At 45.9% G+C, this 21,678-nt stretch overlaps 1 protein-coding gene across 1 annotated transcript; it reads left to right on the top strand.

Annotated features, from left to right (window-relative positions):
• Positions 1–451: 451 nt before the first annotated feature.
• On the top strand, positions 452–14,927 carry LOC106570103 (protein S100-A5-like). Its single transcript, XM_014142110.2, has 4 exons — positions 452–514; positions 6,387–6,529; positions 8,084–8,206; positions 14,752–14,927. The coding sequence occupies exons 2-4, from the start codon at positions 6,410–6,412 to the stop codon at positions 14,845–14,847; spliced, it is 339 nt and encodes a 112-aa protein (XP_013997585.2). The 5' UTR covers positions 452–514; positions 6,387–6,409; the 3' UTR covers positions 14,848–14,927.
• The last annotated feature ends 6,751 nt before the right edge of the window (positions 14,928–21,678 follow it).

Below are 21,678 nucleotides of genomic sequence, written 5' to 3'. Positions count from 1 at the left end.
ACATTTTAGAAAAGCAGAAGTGTATATCTGGCTGCACCACATAACACTGCATGGTTAAATAGCAAATAGCAATCTGTCTCAACAACCACCATGTAAAGTGGTCCTAAAGTAGGGGTAAAGTCATCCTAATGGAGGGGTTCAGCAGTTCTATTGTGGGACATGACTTTTATTGATGAAATGGACCCTCCAAGAGTTGTGTTTTTATGCCCTCTAGTGGAATATCTTTGTAATGACATATTACTGTACTATAAGTGAAAGATAAAAAATAACGTTTTAAATGTGGTTGTTTGGAACTACAGCAATAAGGGGAAGATGATGAAATGCAAGACTTCTCTTTATCTCTCCCATTTCATTCCTTTTTCTCTGTCTTGCTTCTCTGCCCTAACCCTCACCCCCCCTCTTTTTCCCCAAACCAGACTCGCCCTCCCTCTCCATCTCTCCATCTCTGTTCTATATAAGCTCCTTTACTTTCCACCCCGTCCGCACCTGACAGATTCTCCTATTCTACACACAGGTAAGACCGACAGGAAACTGAATACGTTCTTAGACAATCTTAAAAGATAATACAAGGAAGAGGTGAGGGCCCTGCCGAAGTAGTGGCAGGAAAATAATCGCTCCTTCAACATCAACAGAACGAAGGAACTGATCATGGACTTTACATTTTTGGGATTTTCGTATATTGTAAGGTATTACTGCACAGTTGTAGCAGAAGCATAAGCATTTAGCAGCACCTGCAATAACATCTGTAAATACTGTATGTGTACGTGACCAATAAAAATTTGATAATAGGGTACAAAGCAGGAACATGTAAAATCCATTTTTTAAATGCTTTTGGGTTAGATATCGTACATGAATGTCATTTGGAACAGTAATCAACATAAGGTACGGTTGCGTGACTGGAAAGAATCATTAACAAAGGTTATACTGTACATTTATTTACTACACTACTGTGTCCAAATACTTGTAATGTCTCCATCTGTTCATGCATTTAAACAAGAGTTCAAGTCAGTAATCTGTGTGATATCATTGGTCTGAGTAAACTATTATCAATTTAATATGTCTGTTCTTGGTTTTGTAAGTGCTTACTGACATAGTCCTCTTCATTCCTATAAAGAACATAAATCAAATTTTCAAATCAAATCAAATTTATTTTTATATAGCCCTTCGTACATCAGCTGATATTCTCAAAGTGCTGTACAGAAACCCAGCCTAAAACCCCAAACAGCAAGCAAAGCATGTGAAAGAAGCACGGTGGCTAGGAAAAACTCCCTAGGAAAAACTCCCTAGAAAGGCCAAAAACCTAGGAAGAAACCTAGAGAGGAACCAGGCTATGAGGGGTGGCCAGTCCTCTTCTGGCTGTGCAGGGTGGATATTAAAACAGAACATGGTCAAAATGTTAAAATGTTAAAATGTTCATAAATGACCAGCATGGTCAAATAATAATAATCATAGTAGTTGTCGAGGGTGCAACAAGCACGTCCGGTGAACAGGTCAGGGTTCCATAGCCGCAGGCAGAACAGTTGAAACTGGAGCAGCAGCACGGCCAGGTGGACTGGGGACAGCAAGGAGTCATCATACCAGGTAGTCCTGAGGCATGGTCCTAGGGCTCAGGTCCTCCGAGAGAAAGACAGAAAGAGAGAAAGAGAGAATTAGAGAGAGCATATTTAAATACACACAGGACACCGGATAAGACAAGAGAAATACTCCAGATGTAACAGACTGACCCTAGCCCCCGACACATAAACTACTGCAGCATAAATACTGGAGGCTGAGACAGGAGGGATCAGAAGACACTGTGGCCCCATCCGATGATACCCCGGACAGGGCCAAACAGGCAGGATATAACCCCACCCACTTTGCCAAAGCACAGCCCCCACACCACTAGAGGGATGTCTCCAACCACCAACTTACCGTCCTAAGACAAGGCCGAGTATAGCCCACAACGATCTCCGCCATGGCACAACCCAAGGGGGGGGCGCCAACCCAGACAGGAAGACCACGTCAGTGACTCAACCCACTCAAGTGACGCACCCCTCCCATGGACGGCATGGAAGAACACCAGTAGGCCAGTGACTCAGCCTCTGTAAAAGGGTTAGAGGCAGAGAATCCCAGTGGAAAGAGGGGAACCGGCAAGGCAGAGACAGCAAGGGCGGTTCGTTGCTCCAGCCTTTCCGTTCACCTTCACACTCCTGGGCCAGACTATACTTAATCATAGGACCTACTGAAGAGATAAGTCTTCAGTAAAGACTTAAAGGTTGAGACTGAGTCTGCGTCTCTCACATTGGTAGGCAGACCATTCCATAAAAATGGAGCTCTATAGGAGAAAGCCCTACCTCCAGCCGTTTGCTTAGAAATTCTAGGGACAATTAGGAGGCCTGCGTCTTGTGACCGTAGCGTACGTGTAGGTATGTACGGCAGGACCAAATCGGAAAGATAGGTAGGAGCAAGCCCATGTAATGCTTTGTAGGTTAGCAGTAAAACCTTGAAATCAGCCCTTGCCTTAACAGGAAGCCAGTGTAGGGAGGCTAACACTGGAGTAATATGATCAAATTTTTTGGTTCTAGTCAGGATTCTAGCAGCCGTATTTAGCACTAACTGAAGTTTATTTAGTGCTTTATCCGGGTAGCCGGAAAGTAGAGCATTGCAGTAGTCCAGCCTAGAAGTAACAAAAGCATGGATTAATTTTTTCTGCGTCATTTTTGGACAGAAAATTTCTGATTTTTGCAATGTTACGTAGATGGAAAAAAGCTGTCCTTGAAACAGTCTTGATATGTTCTTCAAAAGAGAGATCAGGGTCCAGAGTAACGCCGAGGTCCTTCACAGTTTTATTTGAGACGACTGTACAACCATCCAGATTAATTGTCAGATTCAACAGAAGATCTCTTTGTTTCTTGGGACCTAGAACAAGCATCTCTGTTTTGTCCGAGTTTAAAAGTAGAAAGTTTGCAGCCATCCACTTCTTTATGTCTGAAACACAGGCTTCTAGCGAGGGCAATTTTGGGGCTTCACCATGTTTCATTGAAATGTACAGCTGTGTGTCGTCTGCATAGCAGTGAAATTTAACATTATGTTTTCGAATGACATCCCCAAGAGGTAAAATATATAGTGAAAACAATAGTGGTCCTAAAACGGAACCTTGAGGAACACCGAAATTTACAATTGATTTGTCAGAGGACAAACCATTCACAGAGACAAACTGATATCTTTCCGACAGATAAGATCTAAACCAGGCCAGAACTTGTCCATGTAGACCAATTTGGGTTTCCAATCTCTCCAAAAGAATGTGGTGATCGATGGTATCAAAAGCGGCACTAAGATCTAGGAGCACGAGGACAGATGCAGAGCCTCGGTCTGACGTCATTAAAAGGTCATTTACCACCTTCACAAGTGCAGTCTCAGTGCTATGATGGGGTCTAAAACCAGACTGAAGCGTTTCGTATACATTGTTTGTCTTCAGGAAGGCAGTCAGTTGCTGTGCAACAGCTTTTTCTAAAATTTTGGAGAGGAATGGAAGATTCGATATAGGCCGATAGTTTTTTATAATTTCTGGATCAAGATTCGGCTTTTTCAAGAGAGGCTTTATTACTGCCACTTTTAGTGAGCTTGGTACACATCCGGTGGATAGAGAGCCGTTTATTATGTTCAACATAGGAGGGCCAAGCACAGGAAGCAGCTCTTTCAGTAGTTTAGTTGGAATAGGGTCCAGTATGCAGCTTGAGGGTTTGGAGGCCATGATTATTTTCATCATTGCGTCAAGAGATATAGTACTAAAACACTTTAGTATCTCCCTTGATCCTAGGTCCTGGCAGAGTTGTGCAGACTCAGGACAATGGAGCTTTGGAGGAATACCCAGATTTAAAGAGGAGTCTGTAATTTGCTTTCTAATGATCATGATCTTTTCCTCAAAGAAGTTCATAAATTTATTACTGCTGAAGTGAAAGCCATCCTCCATTTGCGAAGGCTGCTTTTTAGTTAGCTTTGCGACAGTATCAAAAAGAAATTTCGGATTGTTCTTATTTTCCTCAATTAAGTTGGAAAAATAGGATGATCGAGCAGCAGTAAGGGCTCTTCGATACTGCACGGTACTGTCTTTCCAAGCTAGTCGGAAGACTTCCAGTTTGGTGTGGCGCCATTTCCGTTCCAATTTTCTGGAAGCTTGCTTCAGAGCTCGTGTATTTTCTGTATACCAGGGAGCTAGTTTCTTATGACAGATGTTTTTAGTTTTTAGGGGTGCAACTGCATCTAGGGTATTGCGCAAGGTTAAATTGAGTTCCTCGGTTAGGTGGTTAACTGATTTTTGTCCTCTGACGTCCTTGGGTAGGCAGAGGCAGTCTGGAAGGGCATCAAGGAATCTTTGGGTTGTCTGAGAATTTATAGCACGACTTTTAATGCTCCTTGGTTGGGGTCTGAGCAGATTATTTGTTGCAATTGCAAACGTAATAAAATGGTGGTCCGATAGTCCAGGATTATGAGGAAAAACATTTAGATCCACAACATTTATTCCATGGGACAAAACTAGGTCCAGAGTATGACTGTGGCAGTGAGTAGGTCCAGAGACATGTTGGACAAAACCCACTGAGTCGATGATGGCTCCGAAAGCCTTTTGGAGTGGGTCTGTGGACTTTTCCATGTGAATGTTAAAGTCACCAAAAATTAGAATATTATCTGCTATGACTACAAGATCCGATAGGAATTCAGGGAACTCAGTGAGGAACACTGCATATGGCCCAGGAGGCCTATAAACAGTAGCTATAAAAAGTGAGTGAGTAGGCTGCATAGATTTCATGACTAGAAGCTCAAAAGACGAAAACGTCATTGTTGTTTTTTTTTTTTTTTGTAAATTGAAATTTGCTATCGTAAATGTTAGCAACACCTCCGCCTTTGCCGGATGCACGGGGGGTATGGTCACTAATGTAACCTGGGGGTGAGGCCTCATTTAACACAGTAAATTCATCAGGCTTAAGCCATGTTTCAGTCAGGCCAATCACATCAAGATTATTATCAGTGATTAGTTCATTGACTATAACTGCCTTGGAAGTGAGGGATCTAACATTAAGTAACCCAATTTTGAGATGTGAGGTATCACAATCTCTTTCAATAATGGCAGGAATGGAGGAGGTCTTTATACTAGTGAGATTGCTAAAGCGAACACCGCCATTTTTAATTTTGCCCAACCTAGATCGAGGCACAGACACGGTCTCAATGGGGGAAGCTGAGCTGACTACACTGACTGTGCTAGTGGCAGACTCCACTAAGCTGGCAGGCTGGCTAACAGCCTGCTGCCTGGCCTGCACCCTATTTCATTGTGGAGCTAGAGGAGTTAGAGCCCTGTCTATGTTCGTAGATAAGATGAGAGCACCCCTCCAGCTAGGATGGAGTCCGTCACTCCTCAACAGGCCAGGCTTGGTCCTGTTTGTGGGTGAGTCCCAGAAAGAGGGCCAATTATCTACAAATTCTATCTTTTGGGAGGGGCAGAAAACAGTTTTCAACCAGCGATTGAGTTGTGAGACTCTGCTGTAGAGCTCATCACTCCCCTAACTGGGAGGGGGCCAGAGACAATTAATCGATGCCGACACATCTTTCTAGCTGATTTACACGCTGAAGCTATGTTGCGCTTGGTGACCTCTGACTGTTTCATCCTAACATCGTTGGTGCCGACGTGGATAACAATATCTCTATACTCTCTACACTCGCCAGTTTTAGCTTTAGCCAGCACCGTCTTTAGATTAGCCTTAACGTCGGTAGCCCTGCCCCCTGGTAAACAGTGTATGATCGCTGGATGATTAGTTTTAAGTCTAATACTGCGGGTAATGGAGTCGCCAATGACTAGGGTTTTCAATTTGTCAGAGCTAATGGTGGGAGCCGTCGGCGTCTCAGACCCCACAACGGGAGGAGTAGAGACCAGAGAAGTCTCGGCCTCCGACTCCGACTCGCTTAATGGGGAGAACCGGTTGAAAGTTTCTGTCGGCTGAATAAGCGACACCGGTTGAGCATTCCTACAGCGTTTCCCTCCAGAAGCCATGAGAAAGATGTCCGGCTGCGGGGACCGTGCGAGGGGGTTTATACTAACGTTACTATCTGTACTTACTGGTGGCACAGACGCTGTTTCATCCTTTCCTACACTGAAATTACCCTTGCCTAACGATCGCGTCTGAAGCTGGGCTTGCAGCACAGCTATCCTTGCCGTAAGGCGATCGTTCTCCTGTATATTATAAATACAACGACTGCAATTAGAAGGCATCATGTTAATGTTACTTAGCTTCGGCTGTTTGAAGTCCTGACGAACCATGTCCAGATAAAACCTCCGGGGATGAATGAAAAAAGTTGAGTGAGGCATTCCACATGTAAGCTGCTTGCCTACTACTTATAATAGTTTCTACCCCCAGGATCACCATCAGTCTCAGACACCATGGCACAGCCCACACCTCTGGAAGCCTCCCTGGGAGCTCTCATCATGACATTCCACAAGCACGCTGGTAGTGGAGATGCCAAGACCCTCAACAAAAAAGAGCTGCCCAACATTGCTGGGGTGAGTCATTGCAACACCTCGGGCCAGTTTCCAAGACACAGATTAAGCCTTTAGTCCTGGACTAAAAATCACTTTCAATGAAGAGTATCCATTGAGCTAGCTAGCAGATTGTAACAGGCTAATGTGATGCTCGCAGGCCTGGGCAATTCCAGTCCTCGGGGGCCTGATTGGCGTCACACTTTTCCCCAATCCCTAGCAAACACACCTGATTTAAACAAATTGCATTTTTAACTGAAGATCATGATTAGTTGATTATTGGAGTCAGGTGTGTTAGCTAGGGCAAAAAGTGTGACACCAATCAGGGCCCTGAGGACTGGAGTGCCCAGGCCTGCGAGAGGATAGGTACTGTTTGGTGTAGCACAGAGAATATTCAACCAACCTTAACAATACGATTTTCTTTCTCGATTCGGCCAAAATTGTCAGTGTCCAGTTGCAGATGGTTTGTTTCAATTTAGAAAATGCTCCGTTATTAAAATAAATGTTTTGCTCCATGAAGTAATCTGAATCTGCTAGCTACTATTAAGCATACTTAAGCATACTAGGCTTGATCTGTATCTGGGAAACTGGCCCCTCATGAAATAGTAAATGTTATTCTTATGCCACCTTTTATTAAAGAGATACTTTGAGATTTTGGCAATTAAACCCTTTATTTACTTTCCCAGTGTCAGATTAACTCATGGATAGTATTTTTATGTCTCTGCATCCAGTACGAAGGAAGTTAGAGGTAGTTTCACTAGCCAATTCTAACTAGCATTTCCACAATGACTAGAAGTCTATGGTATCTACTAGCATGCTATCAGTTCCTATAAGGGCTCAGACCCAGACACAGGAGGCAGATGGCTTGAGTGTGTGATATTTATTAGTTCCAAAAGGGGTAGGCAAGCAAATAGTCATAGACAGGCAAAAGGTCAAAACCAGATCAGAGTCCAGGAGGTACAGAGTCCAGAAAACAGGCAAGGGTCAAAACCATGAGGACTAGCAAAAGAGAGAATAGCAGGAGCACGGGGAAAACCACACTGGTTGACTTGAACCAGACAAGACGAATTAGCACAGAGAGACAGGAAACACGGGGATAAATACACTGGGGAAAATAAGTGACACCTGGAGGGGGTGGAGACAATCACAAGCACAGGTGAAACAGATCAGGGCGTGACAGTTCCTTTAAACTGTACACTGAGACATAGAAATTGGTTCCACGAGTTCATCTAACTCTGGGTTCTAGATAAAGGGCTTCAATGCCAAAATCCTGAAGTATCGCTTTAAGTGTGTTGAGATTTGAATAAAAACAATTTCATTCTTTGTTTGATTGAACTTTGACTTATTCTATATTGCATGGAGTCTCAGCCATTCAGTGCGATTGACAATTAAATACAGAAATGTTAAGGTATTGTGTCTTTTTTTACTTGTGATCCGACTACATGAAAAGTATGTCGATGTGCCCTTGAGCAAGGCACTTAACTCTAATTGCTCCTGTAAATTGCTCTGGATAAGAGAGTCTGCTAAATTACTAAAATGTATATTATATTACATCCTATATTACATTGACATGAGCAGAAGGGTGGTCCTGAAGTGGATGACCTGATGACGATGCTGGACCAGGATGCTGACGGCTCCGTGGACTTCAAGGAGTACATTACCCTGATTGGATCCCTTGCCTACGCATACAACTGTGACCTGGTGAGGAGTATGTGATTGAATGTAAAGACCTGCCTGCTTCCATCTGCTTTGTACGGTGTATTACATTACATTACAGTAGAGTGTTGGAGGCTATTTTGTAAATGACATCGCCGAAGTCAAGGATCGGTAGGATGGTCAGTTTTACGAGGGTATGTTTGGCAGCATGAGTGAAGGATGTTTTGTTGCGAAATAGGAAGCTGATTCTAGATTTCATTTTGGATTGGAGATGTTTAATGTGAGTCTGGAAGGAGAGTTTACAGTCTAACCAGACACCTAGGTATTTGTAGTTGTCCACATATTCTAAGTCAGAACCGTCCAGAGTAGTGATGCTGGACGGGCGGGCAGGTGCAGGCAGCGATCGGTTGAAGAGCATGCATTTAGTTTTACTTGCATTTAAGAGCAGTTGGAGGCCACGGAAGGAGAGTTGTATGGCATTGAAGCTCATCTGGAGGTTAGTTAACACAGTGTCCAAAGAAGGGCCAGAGGTATACAGAATAGTGTCGTCTGCGTTGAGGTGGATCAAAGAATCACCAGCAGCAAGAGCGATCATTGATGTATACAGAGAAGAGAGTCGGCCCGAGAATTGAACCCTGTGGCACCCCCACAGAGACTGCCAGAGGTTCGGACAACAGGCCCTCCAATTTGACATACTGAACTCTATTGGAGAAGTAGTTGGTGAACCAAGCGAGGCAATCCTTTGAGAAACCAAGGCTGTTGAGTCTGCCAATATTGTGACAGAGTCGAAAGCCTTAGCCAGGTCGATGAATACGGCTGCACAGTATTGTCTTTTATCGATGGCGGTTATGATATTGTTTAGGACCTTGAGTGTGGCTTAGGTGCACCCATGACCAGCTCTGAAACCAGATTGCATAGTGGAGAAGGTGCGGCAAGATTCGAAATGGTCGGTAATCTGTTTATTAACTTGGCTTTCAAAGACCTTAGAAAGGCAGGGTAGAATAGATATAGGTCTGTAGCAGTTTGGGTCTAGAGTGTCTCCTCCTTTGAAGAGGGGGATGACCGCGGCAGCTTTCCAATCTATGGGAATCATAGACGATACGAAAGAGAGTTTGAACAGGCTAGTTGTAGGGGTTGCAACAATTTTGGCAGATAATTTTAGAAAGAGAGGGTACAGATTGTCTAGCCCGGCTGATTTGTAGGGGTCCAGATTTTGCAGCTCTTTCAGAACATCAGCTATCTGGATCTGGGTGAAGGAGAAGTGGGGGGAGGTTTGGGCGAGTTGCTGTGGGGAGCGCAGGGCTGTTGACCGGGGTAGGGGTAGCCAGGTGGAAAGCATGGCCAGCCGTAGAAAAATGCTTATTGAAATTCTCAATTATTGTGGATTTATCGGGAGTGACAGTGTTTCCTAGCCTCAGTGCAGTGGGCAGCTGGGAGGAGGTGCTCTTATTCTCCATGGACTTTAGAGTGTCCCAGAACTTTTTTGAGTTTGTACTACAGGCAGGGGCGGAAATCCCGGGGGGGACGGGGGGGACACGACCCCCCCATCCTGGGAAAAATATGATTTGTCCCCCCCAATATATCACTGAAACATAACTATGTAATTTAAATAATATTAATAATACGCAATGAAAGCAATTGTGCTGATTATAGACACTAAATAGCGCATTTTTAAGTTTCAAAAGATTGCAACCCCCCCCACCCTTTGCCTCACAATGGTTTGATCCACTGCCAGTTCCTTAGCTTGCTAGGTAATGTAGAGGTCGTATCTACTGTCTGAAAGGCACTCAATGAACGTAACTGACGTGAGGTTAATCCAGTCAATCGCGCACACACACTAGCTGAATATGCAGAGCTAGCGCGCAAATATTAACTATTAAGCTAGCTAGTACCTATTCCATTTATGTGGCGTCGTCAAAGATGGAATCAGCATGCAGATGATGTAAGTTAGTGCTTCAAAGTCCCTGTGATAAGGTTAGCGATAAACTGAAATCCAAACTGAACTACAATCTCTTCTACCATTGTCTTAAATATATTTAATGGTCTCGTTGCAAAAGCTAAATTGTCGCAAGTGAACTTTTATTAATTTATTTTATTTCACCTTTATTTAACCCGGGTAGCAAAGATTATAGCAAACACCACTGAAACTGAATTGGTGCTCGCTAGCTTTGCAAATTCAGCTATTGTTGGAAGCCAGCCAATATGAAACAAACTATTAAAATTACAAAAGGTTGCAGCATATGTTGTGTAAATGGTGAACTCATACAGCTGTCAACTCTTGTCATTTTAATCCGTTTCACATTTGCTAGCTACCTTTTAGATCGAAGCCCAAATAGAATGATTGAAGATGATAGAAGCCCATCTCCTACTGTAAATAAACTACACACTGTGTAGCCCGCCAGCCAGCCAGGTAGAAAAATGGCAGAAAAATAAAAGACGGACATCAGAGTATTTTTCAATACACCAAAACGCATAGTAAGAACCCTAGTTGCCGAATATCTCAAAGACTAGTTGATAAAATGTTCATAAGAAAGAAATGAAATTCTAATGGAAATGATTCACAATGATGTCATTAGGCAGAGCAGGCAACAGATGGCACACAGACAGCAGAGTTGGGGACAGATATGCAGGGACAGACTGGCAGAGACGGGGAGTCTCAGGTAAGTTTGTTGAGTCTTTGTTTGGCAACATTATGAAAGGTTCTCAATTTTTTTTACTTGTAAAATAGGAACATAATTGGAAAATGCCATGGATACCCCCACTCTCAACTTAAACTGGTGACTGAACTAAGATTTGTTAAAGGCAATGGTATTGCTGTTGTGATTAGTTGTGTAGTTTTGGGTACCGGTAGTTAGGAGTACGGCAAAAACCTTATTTCTTTGGTTCCTCAATATACATTTACCATATTACAATGTAGGCTATGTGTTACAGCACTACTTTTGGTGTCCCCCTCAGGAATTGCTCTTGAGAAAATTTCATGTAATTGTCCCCTCCAAAGTTGATAGCAGATTTTCGCCAATGACTACAGGATGCAAATTTCTGTTTGAAAAAGCTAGCCTTAGCTTTCCTAACTGCCTGTGTATATTGGTTCCTAACTTCCCTGAAAAGTTGAATATGACGGGGGCTATTCGATGCTAATGCAGAACGCAACAGGATGTCTTTGTGCTGGTCAAGGGCAGACAGGTCTGGAGTGAACCAAGGGCTATATCTATTCCTGGTTCTACATTTTAAAATGGAGCATGCTTATTTAAGATGGTGAGGATGGCAGTTTTAAAGAATAACCAGGCATCCTCTACTGACGGGATGAAGTCTATGTCATTCCAGGATACCCCGGCGAGGTCGATTAGAAAGGACTGTTCTCTGAAGTGTTTCACGGAGCGTTTGACAGTGAAGAGGCGTGGTCGTTTGACCGCAGACCCATTACGGATGCAGGCAATGAGGCAGTGATCGCTGAGATCTTGGTTGAAAACAGCAGAGGTGTACATGGAGGGCGAGTTAGTTAGGATGATATCTATGAGGGTGCCTGTGTTTACGGATTTGGGGTTGTACCTGGTAGGTTCATTGATAATTTGTGTGAGATTGAGGCCATCAAGCTTGATGGCCAGGGTGTTAAGCATGTCCCAATTTAGGTCACCTAGCAGCACGAGCTTAGAAGATAGATGGGGGGAATTCAATTCACATATGGTGTCCAGGGCACAGCTGGGGGCAGAGGGTGGTCTATAGCAAGTGGCAACGGTGAGACACTTGTTTCTGGAAAGGTGCATTTTTAGAAGTAGAAGCTCGAATTGTTTTGGTACAGACCTGGATAGTAAGACAGAACTCTGCAGGCTATCTCTGCAGTAGATTGCAACGCTGCTGTCACGTCCTGACCATAGTAAGATGTGATTTTCTATGGTAGAGTAGGTCAGGGCGTGACAGGGGGTGTTTTGTGTTTTTCTATGTTTTCTATTTCTATGTTTAAGTTCTAGTTGTTCTATTTCTATGTTGTTGTTTTTTGGGTTGATCTCCAATTGGAGGTAGCTGGTCCTCGTTGCCTCTAATTGGAGATCATATTTAAGTAGGGGTTTTTCTTCCTGGGTTTTGTGGGTGATTATCTTTTGAGTAGTGTTTGTTTCGCTCTGCGTCACGGTTTGTTGTTTTGTAAATTCAGTTATTTACGTTTTGCAAAGTTTCACGGATTTAATAAAATGTGGAACTACAACCACGCTGCACTTTGGTCCGATCCTTTCGACAGCCGTGACAGCTGCACTCTTTGGCAGTTCTATCTTGGCGGAAAATGTTACAGTTAGGGATGGAAATTTCAGGGTTTTTGGTGGTTTTCCTAAGCCAGGATTCAGACACAGCTAAGACATCTGGGTTGGCAGAATGTGCTAAAGCAGTGAATAGAGCAAACTTAGGGAGTAGGCTTTTAAGGTTACAAAAGTCAACAAATGAGAGCACCTGGGGAGTAGGAGTGGAGCTAGGCACTGCAGGTCCTGGATTAACCTCTACATCACCAGAGGAACAGAGGAGAAGTAGGATAAGGGTACAGCTAAAGGCTATAAGAACTGGCCGTCTAGCACGTTTGGAACAGAGAGTAAAAGGAGCAGGTTTCTGGGCATGATAGCATAGATTCAAGGCATAATGTACAGACAAAGGTTTGGTAGGAAGAGAGTACATTGGAGGTAAACCTAGGCATTGAGTAATGATGAGAGAGAGAGTCTTTAGAGACGTTTAAACCAGGTGATGTCATCGCATATGTGGGAGGTGGAACATGGTTGGTTAAAGCATATTGAGCAGGGCTAGAGGCTCTACAGTGAAATAAGACAGTAATCACTAACCAGGACAATAATGGACAAGGCATATTGATATTAGGGAGATGCATGCGCAGCCAAGTGAATCGTATGGGTCCAGTGAGTGGCTGGGGTCACGGTGATTCAGACAGTAAGCAGGCCGGGGCTAGTAAGTTAGCAGAAGGGCTTTAGAGGGACGTCGCGATGGGGGAAAGTCTGTTTTTGCCTTCTCGTGCGGTGACGTCGATAGACCAGTCGTGGAATTAGTAGGGTTCCAAGTAGAAGAGGGGTCCAAGTCCAATTGGCAAAATGGGTATAGTGGTCCAAGAAACTGGCCGATGGATCAGCTAACAGTCCAATATGCTCTAGATAACTAGCAGGCCGCGGTTAGCAGAATGGGCCTTCAGGGGAGTAGCCCAGGAGCCCTCGCCGGGAGATGGGCATAGCATGGGCTAGCTCCAGGCTAATTAGTGCTTGCTCCGCGATGGAAACGTTAGCCAGGAGTAGTCAAACCCGGGTTGCGGTTAGCTAGCAGCGACGGTCCAGATGAAAAGGTTCAGAGTTTGCGGTAGGAATCCGGGGATATGGAGAGAAAAATAGGTCCGGTATGCTCTGGTTTGAAACGCGTTGTACGAACTGGCGAGAGCTTTCCGAGCTAAAGGTTAGCTGACTGATAGCTGGTAGCTAGTTAGCTAGCTAGCTTCAGTTGAGGAATTCCCGTTCCAATTGAAGTCGAAATACTTTAGAAAAAAAACAGATCCACACCACATTGGGTGAGGCGGGTTGCAGGAGAGTATTTTGAAGTTGAGGTTTAAGGAAAAATATTAAAAAGAATGCGAAGAAAAAGATATGTACATGGGACAAGACAAAGACAAAGATGTCTGACTGCTACACCATCTTGGATCAGATTATTTTCCTGCTGTAGCAAACTGGCTCAAATTAAGATCCTACATCTGTTGCCCTAGCTAAATGTGTAGCTTTCTGATATTCACCATACAGGTTTCACATTTTCAGCAAAACATGCACATTATTCTTTGACATTGAGTAACTAACAAGCCAACAAGTTTGTTGAGCAGGCTAGACGGGGTGCTTGTTGAAAAAGTACTCTTATTTGTGCAAACAGGTTGGGAAGGACTGACAGCAAGGGGGTTGATTAAACTGAGTAAATACCTCCCTCGGAAATTAAAGCATAAATATCTAAATCAGACAAAAAAAACCTGCACCCCTGTCAAAAATCTTTCCACCGTCTGTGACTGTAGCCTGCAGCACATTTTTTATATTAGTGGGTTAGCTAATGGAAACCTCTCATGAAAATCATTTCAAATAGATTTGTATGCCACATGTTCTTATGTTTTGCTGTACATTTAGATACATTTGAGAAAAGCAGTAATGTATATTTGGCAGCTTCACATATCAACACTATGTGGTTAAATAGCAAATAGCAATCTGCCTCTACAACGACCTTGTAAAGCGATCCTAATGGAGAGGTGCAGCAGTTTTATTGTGCGACATTGAAACTTTTAGATGGTCGGGTCCATTTCTTTAATATAAGTCATGTTTTTATGCCCTCTAGTGAAATATCTTTAATGACATATTACTGTACTATAAGTGAAATATTTAAAATACAGTTTTAAATGCGGTTGTTTGGAACCGCAGCGATAAGGGGAAGCTGATGAAATGGCAGACTTCTCTTTATCTCTCCCATTTCATTCCTTTCTTTTTCTCTGTCTTGCTTCTCTGCCCTAACCTGTTCTGCAAGTCACATTCTGTTAAAGGTCACCAAAGCACACATAATCCATGGGTCTCTCCTCTTTTCAGTTCGCTGCAGCTAATGACTGGAACAAGCTGCAACAAACACTCAAGCTGGACAGTTTCATCTCAATCTCTTCGTTTAAAGAGGGTCACTCTTACTGACAGTTGTGGCTGCTTTGTGTGATGTATTGTTGTCTCTACCTTCTTGCCCTTTGTGCTGTTGTCTGTACCCAATAATGTTTGTACCATGATTTGTGCTGCTACCATGTTGTGTTGCTACCATGCTATGTTGTTGTCTTAGGTCTCTCTTTATGTAGTGTTGGGTTGTCTCTCTTGTCGTGATGTGTGTTTTGTCCTATATTTATATATCATTAAAAAAATAAAAATTATCCCAACCCCCATCCCCGCAGGAAGCCTTTTGCCTTTTGGTAGGCCGTCATTGTAAATAAGAATTTGTTTTTAAATGACTTGCCTAGTTACATTTTTTTAAATTAAACTCACCCCTCTCTTTCCCCTAACCAGACTCTCCCTCCCTCTCTATCTCTGGTGTGTGTGCATAAATGTGTTTGAAATAATTTGCTGACCAAAAAGACATGGGCATATAGTGAGGGTCACCTGGCGACAACACCCAGCTTCTTTAAAAAAAAACACCCTTTTCGGTGTATACCCTTTTCCCCCTCAATCTGCTCCAGGGGTCGCAACCCCCCCCCCCCCAAAAGATTTGTATTTGTTTTTACTCAGACTGGGTCTCAGCTTACTGTTGAGAGTTAGAATAGCAGAATACACAAGGTGCAAGTTTGAAATTGGTTCTGCATCAGCAATGTTTCTCTGGTTATGTCAGTCACTCAATTAGCTATGTCAGTTAACACTTTTTAGATTGGTAAATCAGTCTAGCCAGCTATCTAAATTTGTTGTAGGCCTAATCATGGCCGAATACCGACAAGGCACGTGCCCAGGTGCCTGACCTCCAGGGGGCAAAATGAGTAGAATTGCATGTAGTTTGTCACAAAGTCTCGCTTAGGGCCTCCAAAAGGCCCTGCTCCTAACTCTTTCCCAATCTTAATTTCTCTATGCATCATCAGTGTATGACTCACATATGACATTCAATGGCTCTTTGAGCTGTTTATCATGCATGAGGGTTCTCTATTTGTATAACTCCAATGATAGTAAACTCAACTTCACAACCAAACGAGTTCAACTTGAATATCTACATGGTCAGTGAGAGAGAGAAACAGCCAAACCAAACTGTCCATACCCAAGATAAATATTTGATACACTAAAACCTGAAGGCACTGTGTTGCCGAAACACTGGTCATTAGGTTTAGCCAATTGTTGAGAACATACAGTACATATGCAACTTTCTTTTTATACTACAAAAAACTTCTGCAACTGTCATCATTTCCCTGGTGTTTTGTGCCTTATAGAGGCACATTTAATTTGCTGTGAATGGCATTTATCAAATCTCTTTTGCAACTCACTTTTTGTAAGCAGCTAAAGTTGTGGGAGTGGCTTTGTGTAGTGAGCCTAGCGTTCAAATGAGAATGTCATGAGAAGATGTCAGAAATGTTTCTCACAGGAGGAACTTCACCAGTGGCACAATGCCAACAACACATATGTTATTATTACAGGTGTGCCAAATGTAAGATCCATACCATCTTCATCATCAAATGATCCGTATCAGATTAAAAGTGAAATTAGTATCCATAAAAACATCTGTCAAATTGAAGCATCCACCTGCGAGGATGTCTAGGAGGTATTCACAGTGCGCAAAACCATTGTGATTTGTTTTGACCATGGGAAAAAGTGCAACTACATGAATCCAGCTAAGGCTCTACAATTGAATTGAGTCCACAGTGTGTATTTGAAATATTAAAGGGATAGTTCACCGAAGTTACAAAATGATTACGTACTACTTATTAGAAGCAATACAACTGTAGGTTTCATTTTGATAGGGGTGAGTAATTATGAGTGAATTTAATCTCATGTTACATTTCCACAGACTTATTTGCAGGTTTATCATCAGTCACATTAGTCCTTCAGCTCTTCAGATGACTTAGCCAAGTGATATTTATACTGTTGTATAATCAAAACAACAGTATAAACACATACTCTCTTTGTCACTGGGCTGTCATGACTTCAGCCGAAGTCGGTTCCTCTCCTTGTTTGGGCGGCGCTCGGCGTTGCCGGTCTACTAGCCATTGCCGATCCACTTTTCATTTTCCATTTGTTTTGTCTTTGTTTCTACACACCTGTTTTTCATTCCCCTAATTATTGTTCATGTATTTAACCCTCTGTTTCCCCCATGGTGATGTGCGGGATTGTTTTATGTCATGTTCGGTAATGTTGGTGACTGGTTATTTCGACGGGTGCTGTTTCTTGCCCGTGTGTAAAAGTTGATGTTCGTGTGTTTGTGTTTGGGCAAGTGTACTGTTTTACCTTGCACCATTCATTATTCTGAGTAAAGTTACGTTGCTCTCAATTCTCTGTTCTCCTGCGCCTGACTGCATACACCAGCTGCACCCAGGAGCAGACAACCCCGTATTAGGGGTCGAGGAGCGCGTCCAGCAGCATGCGGCCATGCTGCAACATCTCGGCACCGCCATGGATCGCATCCTGCAGACGATGGATCGCTGGGAGAGAAGATGAGTGCCTCCAGCGCCTCCGCCTACACCACCAATGGCACCACTACCCACCCCTCCTTCACCTGGTCCCAGTGGTATTCGGCTCGCTCTTCCGAGGGAGTATGATGGGACGGCTTCGGGATGTCAGGGGTTCCTACTCCAGCTGGAGCTCTACCTGGCAACCATTCACCCGGCTCCCTCGGGCCGTGAGAGCGTGTCCGCCCTTGTCCCCTGCCTCTCAGGGAAAGCCCTAGAGTAGGCAAACACCGTATGGGGGGAAGGACAAGAGGTGTTGGACCAATTCGAGGAGTTCACCCACAGCTTCAGGGCAGTTTTCGACCACCCACCTGAGGGTAGAGCGGCGGGTGAACGGCTTTTTCACCTTAGGCAGGGGACGAGGAGCGCACAGGAGTTTGCATTGGACTTTCACACCCTGGCCGCCAGCGCGGGATGGAACGACAGGGCCCTGATCGATCACTACCATTGTAGTTTGTGTGAGGACGTCTGCGGGTAGCCAGCAGGTTATCCAACCGGATGAACATGTCCACCAGCTGGTCAAAGGTGAGTGTGGTGTCCCTGCAGGCCGACTCCCTACGGACGTCCAGATCTGGCTTTGTTTGTTCCATCTCCCAGCACCACCGCTGCAACGCCCATGGAGCTGGGAGATGCTGCACTTAGGGCGACCGGAGGAGGGGCCGTTCCATGCACCGTCTGTGGCCGCAGAGGGCACACTGCCGGTCGGTGCTGGGGAGGTTCCTATGGAAGTCGAGGCAGCAGGCAGGGCACTCTCGTGTCATCCCAGGTGAGTCGGCACCAGGCTCACCAGAGCCCCCTGTTGCTCACATGTTTTTGTTTATTAATTTTCCTGATTTTTTTCCCCCCGCATTCCCAGCATAAGGCGCTCATAGATTCAGGCGCAGCTGGGAATTTTATTGACAGATAATTTGCCCATAGTTTAGGGATCCCCATTGTTCCTTTGGACAGGCCCATCCCTGTGCACGCCCTAGATAGTCGACCATTAGGGTCAGGGCTAATTAGGGAGGTCACTGGGCATAGTTACGCAGGAGGGTCACAAGGAGAGAATCAGTCTTTTCCTTATTGATTCTCCTGCATTTCCCGTGGTGCTGGGCCTACCCTGGTTGGCCTCTCATGACCCCACTATTTCGTGGCAACAGAGGGCTCTCACGGGGTGGTCACGAAAGTGCTCGGGGAGGTGTTTAGGGGTTTCCGTCGGTGCTAATACGGTGGAAAGTCCAGACCAGGTCTCCACCATGCGCCTCCCCGAGCACAAAAAGAAGGCGACTCAATTACCACTCCATCGACGGGGGGATTGTGCGATAAATCTCCTGGTAGACGGAGCACTTCCCAGGAGTCACGTGTATCCCCTGTCCCAAGAGGAGACGGCGGCTATGGAAACATATGTCTCTGAATCTCTGGGGCAGGGGTACATTCGGCCCTCACTTCACCTGCCTCCTCGAGTTTCTTTTTTGTGAAGATGGATGGAGGTCTGCGCCCGTGTATTGGCTATCGAGGTCTCAATCAAATCACGGTGAGGTACAGTTACCCGCTACCTCTTATCGCCATGGCGATTGAGTCAATGCACGGGGCGCGCTTCTTCACTAAACTGGATCTCAGGAGCGCATACAACCTGGTGCGTATCCAGGAGGAAGATGAGTGGAAGACGGCGTTTAGTTCAACATCAGGCCATTATGAGTACCTCGTCATGCCGTACGGTTTGATGAATGCTCCATCAGTCATCCAAGCCTTTGTAGATGAGATTTTCAGGGACCTGCATGGGCAGGGTGTAGTGGTGTATATTGATGACATTCTGGTGCGCAGGGTACTTGGACGACTGACTGTTGGAGCATGACCTGTACGTCAAGGCTGAGAAATGCCTGTTCTTCCAGCAGGCAGTCTCCTTCTTAGGGTATCGCATTTCCACATCAGGGGTGGAGAGTGACCGCATTTCAGCCATGCATAATTGGCCAACTCCCACCACGGTAAAGGAAGTGCAGCAGTTTCTAGGGTTTGCCAACTACTACCGGAGGTTTATCCGGGGCTTTGGTCAGGTATCGGCTCCTATTACCTCACTGCTGAAGGGGGGCCCGGTGCGTTTGCAGTGGTCGGCTGAGGCGGACAGGGCTTTTGGACACCTGAGGGCTCTGTTTACCTCGGCTCCCGTGCTGGCGCATCCGGATCCCTCTTTGGCGTTCATAGTGGAGGTGGACGCGTCCGAGGCTGAGATAGGAGCCGTGCTCTCTCAGCGCTCGGGTATGCCACCAAAGCTCCGCCCCTGTGCCTTCTTTTCGAAGAAGTTCAGCCTGGCGGAGCGAAACTATAACGTGGGGGACCGGGAGTTGTTGGCTGTCGTCAAGGCCTTGAAGGCGTGGAGACATTGGCTTGAGGGGGCAAAACACCCTTTTCTCATCTGGACTGACCACCACAATCTGGAGTACATCCGGGCGGCGAGGAGACTGGACCCTTGCCAGGCAAGGTGGGCCATGTTCTTTACCCGTTTTGTGTTTACCCTTTCCTACAGACCAGGTTCCCAGAACGCGAAGGCAGATGCACTGTCCCGGCTGTATGACACAGAGGAGCGGTCCATGGATCACACTCCCAGCTGCACACGGACATCAAGCGGGCATTACGTGCAGAGCCCACTCCCCTCCAGTGTCCAGCTGGGCGTCTGTACGTTCCGTCTGCTGTCCGCGACCGGCTGTTTGATCTATTGGGCCCACACGTCACCCTCCTCTGGTCATCCGGGCATCGGTCGGACAGTGCTCTGTCTTAGTGGGAAGTACTGGTGGCCCCCCTTGGATAAGGACGTGAGGGTTTATGTTTCCCCCTGCTCGATGTGCGCTCAGTGCAAGGCCCCTAGCCACCCTACAACCCTTACCCGTTCCACAACGGCCGTGGTCGCACCTGTCGGTGGACTTCCTATTGGATCTACCTCCCTCACAGGGTAACACCACGATCCTGGTCGTTGTGGATCGGTTTTCTAAGTCCTGCCGTCTCCTCCCTTTGCCCGGTCTCCCTACGGCCCTACAGACTGCGGAGGCTCTGTTCACACGTCTTCCGGCACTACGGGGTGCCTGAGGACATAGTATCTGATCGAGGTCCACAGTTCACGTCAAGCGTCTGGAGGGCGTTCATGGAACGTCTGGGGGTCTCGGTCAGCCTTACCTCAGGTTTTCACCCCGAGAGTAACGGGCAGGTGGAGTGAACCAGGATGTGGGAAGGTTTCTGCGGTTCTATTGCCAGGACCGGCTGGGGGAGTGGGCGGCGTTCATACCCTGGGCAGAGATGGCCCAGAACTCACTCCGCCACTCGCTCCTGCGGTGGACGACTGGCTTAGGCGCTCAGAGGAGACATGGGACGCTGCTCATGTGCACCTTCAGCGGGCCGTGAGGCATCAGAAGGCTGGCGCATACCGCCACCTCAGTGACCGGGGGACTGGGTCTGGCTCTTGACCAGACACCTGCCCCTCCGCCTGCCCTGCCGGAAGCTGGGTCCGCAGTTTGTGGGGCCATTCAAAATCCTGAGGAGAATAAACGAGGTGTGTTACAGGCTACAGCTTCCCACCGATTACCACATTAACCCCTCGTTTCATGTATCTCTCCTCAGGAAGGTGGTGGCTGGTCCGCTCCAGGAATCTGATGTGCGGGAGGTTCCTCCGCCCCCTCTGGACATCGAGGGGGCTCCGGCGTATGCAGTTCGGTCCATACTGGACTCGAGGCGTCGGGCAAGGGGCCTTCAGTACCTTGTGGAGTGGGAGGGGTACGATCTGGAGGAGAGATGCTGGGTGCAGGTGGAGGACGTGTTGGACCCTTCGATGCTGTGGGAGTTCGACCGTCTCCATCCGGATCGCCCTGCACCTCGTCCTCCAGGTCGTCCCCGAGGCCGGCGTCGGTGCGCTGCTGGAGCCGCGCGTCAAGGGGGGGGTACTGTCACGACTTCAGCCGAAGTCGGTTCCTCTCCTTGTTTGGGTGGCGCTCGGCGGTCGCCGTCGCCGGTCTACTAGCCATCGCCGATCCACTTTTCATTTTCCATTTGTTTTGTCTTTGTTTCTACACACCTGTTTTTCATTCCCCTAATTATTGTTCATGTATTTAACCCTCTGTTTCCCCCATGGTGTTGTGCGGGATTGTTTTCTGTCATGTTCGGTAATGTTGGTGACTGGTTATTTCGACGGGTGCTGTTTCTTGCCCGTGTGTAAAAGTTGATGTGTTTGTGTTTGGGCAAGTGTATTGTTTTACCTTGCACCACTCATTATTCTGAGTAAAGTTATGTTTCTCCCAATTCTCTGCTCTCCTGCGCCTGACTGCATACACCAGCTGCACCCACCATTCTGACAGCTAAAAGTTTAGCATTT

Source organism: Salmo salar, chromosome ssa14 (genome assembly GCF_905237065.1).
Source record: "Salmo salar chromosome ssa14, Ssal_v3.1, whole genome shotgun sequence".
NCBI lineage: Eukaryota > Metazoa > Chordata > Actinopteri > Salmoniformes > Salmonidae > Salmo > Salmo salar.
This window is presented reverse-complemented; position numbering and strand designations above follow the sequence as displayed.